Source organism: Alosa pseudoharengus, unplaced genomic scaffold (assembly GCF_046254945.1).
Source record: "Alosa pseudoharengus isolate Yale_2024_CS ecotype anadromous, Long Island Sound unplaced genomic scaffold, YU_APseudo_1.1 YU_APseudo_1.1_scf_22, whole genome shotgun sequence".
In the NCBI taxonomy this organism is placed as follows: domain Eukaryota; kingdom Metazoa; phylum Chordata; class Actinopteri; order Clupeiformes; family Clupeidae; genus Alosa; species Alosa pseudoharengus.
The window spans coordinates 1,396,702-1,401,701 of record NW_027468680.1 but is presented as its reverse complement, the minus strand read 5'-3'; the positions used below and the strand labels follow the sequence as shown (position 1 = coordinate 1,401,701).

The 5,000-nt window shown below is 39.3% G+C and overlaps 1 protein-coding gene across 1 annotated transcript in view; it reads right to left on the bottom strand.

The window, feature by feature from the left end:
- LOC143139601 (E3 ubiquitin-protein ligase TRIM21-like) overlaps positions 1 to 5,000 on the bottom strand; it is a 17,852-nt gene that overhangs the window by 3,412 nt on the left and 9,440 nt on the right. Inside the window, exon 6 of the mRNA XM_076300177.1 lies at positions 2,396 to 2,534. Within this exon, the coding sequence (XP_076156292.1) occupies positions 2,396 to 2,534 (139 nt within the window). The remainder of the gene's footprint in view (positions 1 to 2,395; positions 2,535 to 5,000) is intronic.

Sequence of the window (5,000 nt, the reverse complement as noted above, 5' to 3'; positions counted from 1 at the left end):
GTTTTTTCCTCAGTGGTTCCTTCTGGGTGAAATTAGTTGCCCAGTTCATCCATTCCTGTGATAGTTTTGAGTCTTTCATGAGGAGTCTAAAGGCAAATCTGTTCAGCATGTTAAGCGTTTCTTATGAGTTATGGTTTGTATATTATAGTATTTGTTTATTTTCAGGCTATTGATTAAATTTACTTTATTGTTTATTATTGCTATACTCCTTGTTGTAATCTTACCATATCTTTATCTAAATGTAATCTTTATACATTTTAAAACTGTTCACTGTTCATTTTAACAATTGTATTGTTTTTATTTGTATGTCGCTTTCGACAAAAGCTTCTGCCAAATCCCATAACCATAACATTTTATTAGCATCATAACACATCTTAGCATCGTAAGCATCATAACACATCTTTACATCATTATAATATCACATCTTAGAATCATTAGCATCACATCTTAGTATCATATCACATCTTAGTATCATTAGCATCACATCGCATCTTAGCATGAAAATACATTTTTATATCTTAGCATTATCATCACATCTTAGCATCATATCACATCTTAACATCATTAGTATCACATCTTAGCATCACATCTTGTGTCAAAACACATCTTAGCATCATTAGCTTCAGATCGATCTTAGCATCATAACATTACAGTTTTTTTCAACTGCTTACACACTAAATCTTTGCTTGTCACACAATTTTCTAAACATGTCCTCCAAACATCATAACCCGACACCAAATCTGCAAAACCATACACTAATTCTCAGTGTTTGACTCAGTTTTCAATTGACTAAAACACATTTTGCAAAACACCACACACAATTTTCTACCTAACACACAAAAATCTAACAGGAAGTAACTTGATTTCGTTCTTCAAACACAACCCATCAAAATGCCACACTAAATCACCAGTGCTTCACTCTTCCTCTTCACATGTGCAAACACTCTTTACTTTACTGAACACCATCCAATCATTGCCTTAGTATAGGTCTATGAATAGATATACTCTCTATATAGGTATAGACCCTTTCAATCTGCTCCTAGAGGATTTCCGGTTGAAATATTCAGAACCAATGCAGATACTTGAAAATTACAGTAATCGGACTTTAGCTTACAGTAATGTTCTACAAAAAGTTGACTTTACTGTATGTAAAATGTGTCTTTTTACTCTATTTTTCTTTGTCCCCATGTTACAGTACCATTAGCTCAATACATTTTTCTGTGCCTCCAGAAATGCCTTAGGAACACTGTAGAATTGTTTGTTTCTGCAGTTGAAAGGGTCTATAGGCCTATGAATACATACTGTACACGACACCACCCCCTCCCACACCCACCCACACACACACACACACACTTGTCTTTAGAAAAAAACAAAATCAGTGTTTTCAAAACTCTATGTACATCTGGTGGTGACTGTATTCTTCAGCAAATTATTTGGGAAAAATCACTATTTTTGGTTTCAATATTGCTTGCATTTTTACTGTGTATTTCAACTTCTTTGAAATACACAGTAAAAATGTTGATACCGTAACTTTCACTCTTGTATGGAAATACATATAGAAAGCCTAAGACAGAAGAGCTTTAGGTTTTGAGCAACAGTGTGTATATGATGTATCCAAAATGTCATATTATGACAAAAGTGTTTGTAATGTGAAGCGAATGTTTGCTTTAAACATGTGTTTTTGACATTTTGAATGTTGTGTGTCATTTTGCTGGAGATTTGAGGCATTTTGCATTTTGTGTGAGCAGTTGTGGGTTTTGTGTGTGGAGTTTTGAAAAATAGACACAGAGTTTTGAAAACGTGTGTAAACAATTGTAAAAAACTGTAATATCATTAGCATCACATCTTGTGTCAAAACACATCTTAGCATCATTAGCTTCAGATCTTAGCATCATAACATATCATTAGCATCATATCACATCATAGCATCATATCACATTTTTATATCATTAACATCACATCACATCTTAGCATCATTAGCATCACATCTTAGCATCATTAGCATCACATCTTAGCATGTGTGTGTGTGTGTGTGTGTGTGGTGTGTGTGTGGGTGGGGGTGTGTGTGTGTGTGTGTGTATATATGGGTGTGTGTGTGTGTGTGTGTGTGTGGGCGTGTGTGTGTGTGTGTGTGTGTGTGTAGTGTGTGTGGGTGGGTGTGTGTGTGTGTGTGTGTGTATATACGGGTGTGTGTGTGTGTGTGTGTGTGTGTGTAGTGTGTGTGTGTGGGCGTGTGTGTGTGTGTGTGTGTATATATGGGTGTGTGTGTGTAGTGTGTGTGTGTGTAGTGTGTGTGTGTGGGCGCGTGTGGGTGTGTGTGTATATGTGGGTGTGTGTGTGTAGTGTGTGTGTGTGTGTATATATGGGTGTGTGTGTGTGTGTGTGTGTGTCTTACTCCTCTGTGGGATGCTCTGCAGCTGGTCCCTGAGCGTCTTCTCCATCTTGACCATGGCGGCCTCCACACACACGTGTGTGTTCACCCTCACGCCGGCCCAGCTGCACGTCTCTGGAGGGCAGCACAGTGCCGGGTCTGCCTGCACACACACCCAGAGAGAGAGAGAAACGTGTGTGTGTGTGTGTGTGTGTGTGTACACACAGAGAGAGAGAGAAACGTGTGTGTGTGTGTGTACATGAGTGTCAGTGTTTGTGTGTGTGTATATAATAATACGTTTATTTTATATACGCCTTTCTCAAACCCAAGGTCGCTATATGAGTCAGTGTGTGAGTGTTTGTGTGTAACCTGCATTGTGTTAACAGACAGCCTTGCACTTGGCCACACTCAAACCCGCAAACAGCAGCACCTCAAGTCGAGCAGACAAGCATTTGAGCTAAAAGCCCAGGCTGCTAGCTCTTTCACTAGCACGACTCCTAAGCCGTTGGGAGGGAGGTTTACACAACATAGGGTACATACGGCACAGCTACATACCAGCCGGCTAACCTTACATGTGCGTGTCATGTCATGTGAGTGGGGCATGTGCGTGTCATGTCATGTGAGTGGGGCATGTGCGTGTCATGTCATGTGAGTAGCACTTTGGGCTTGAAACCAGAGGGTTGCCGGTTTGATCCCCGACCAGTAGGAACTTGAAGTAACCCTTGAGCAAGGCACCTAACCCCTCACTTAGTGTTAATTTCGTCAGACGAGACGAGAGGAAATATGTTCGTCAACGACCTTTTTTTTTCATGACTAAGACGAGACGATGACGAGACGGCAGTAATGTCCTGAAACACTGACTAAGACTATCTTATGATGCATTATTGTTGACGAAAAAAGACGAGACTAAAATGTTTTGCATGAAATAAAAAGATAAAAATCTCTCTTCATTTTCGTCTACAAAATGAGAAGACAGAATATCTAGCTGTTACGTTTTCAAAATATTCCGAATGAGTTCATACGCAACAGCTTTCCTGTAGGCTGGTCTACGTGCTGTTGCTGCAACCCTGTGGCTGCAACACGAAACTACATGGAACAAGAACACTGGAGATTTCTGCCAGATTAGCAAGCTAACTACCAAAGCTTTATGCCACAATGCTACATACCCAGAAGTTGAAGCTTCTCTCATACAAATTAACATCCCCCAGAATGTCCATACGAAAATGTTCATCATGTAATGTCAACTATTTAACTAGTTAAGACTGATGATGCAAAGTTTGATAGCAAGTAAGCTAATATGGAAAGTTCGCTAGCAAGTTAGCTATGGCTAAGATGGAGAGTCTGTTTGGGGAATCTGTTGTGTTTGGGCGCATATCGCCATCTAGCGAGGCGGAGTAAAACATTAATACTTTGGCCTATGACAGTGTTTCTCAAACTTTTTCAGTTTCAGGACCACTTAACTAACCCTAGCTAAAAAAAAAAAAAAAGATTAGACCTACTTTAACAGTAGCCTATAATTAGTCTACACAATAGGCCTACTCACTGAACCACCTTGCTTATTGTCTTTGCACTTTGCTTATTGTGTGGATTTATATTGTATGATTTAAACTGGCATATCTTACATAGACAGTGTTGCAGAACTGTTTTTACATACAAGTTGGTTCAATATTGCAAACAACTCATATATATTATATTTTACCACGTCTGCTCGCGGACTACTTGGGATATCTTGCGGACCACCAGTGATCCCCGAACCACACTTTGAGAAACACTGGTCTACGAATATGACAGTGGTCCATTCAAATCTTTTACTGTCTATGGTCAAATCCCAGCCGAGCTATAACTGTAGCTCGACTTACCTGTGCATGTAAACATACTGACTGACAAAAAATCAGAATGAGTAATTATAACAGACGAGTAGCCCTGTGGACACACAATATTGTTGGAAAATTGAGATGTGTGAAACACTATTTGACTCAAATGGTAATCAGAAATAATTTGTTATAAAAAAAAGACTAAAATGTGTTGACTAAAACTGACTAAGACTAAGATACCTTTAGTTTTCTTTTGACTAAAACTAGACTAAAATGATGAGACTTTTAGTCGACTAAAACTTGACTAACAAAAATGATATTTGAATGACTAAATATGACAAAGACTAAAAAGGACATTTCGTCACAAGACTAAGACTAAGACTAAATTAAAAATAGGTGACAAAATTAACACTACCCTCACTGCTCCCCGAGCACCACTGTAGCAAGGCAGCTCACTGCTCCTGGGTTAGTGTGTGCTTCACCTCACTGTGTGTTCACTGTGTATTCTGTGTGTTCACTAATTCAGAGATCAAATTCCTTGTATACCTTGTATACGCAAGTATACTGTACTTGGCCGAGAAACCTAATTTACATTTACACATATCTGCTTTGTGTGTGTGTCTGTGTGTGTGTGTGTGTGTGTGTGTGTGTGTGTGAGATACCTGCAGCAGGTGTGTGTGTGATACCTGCAGAAGGTTGTCATCAATGTGTGTGTGTGTGTGTGATACCTGCAACAGGTGTAGGTTGTCCTCGGTGTGTGTGTGTGTGTGTGTGATACCTGCAGTACGTGTAGGTTGTCCTCGGTGTGTGTGTGT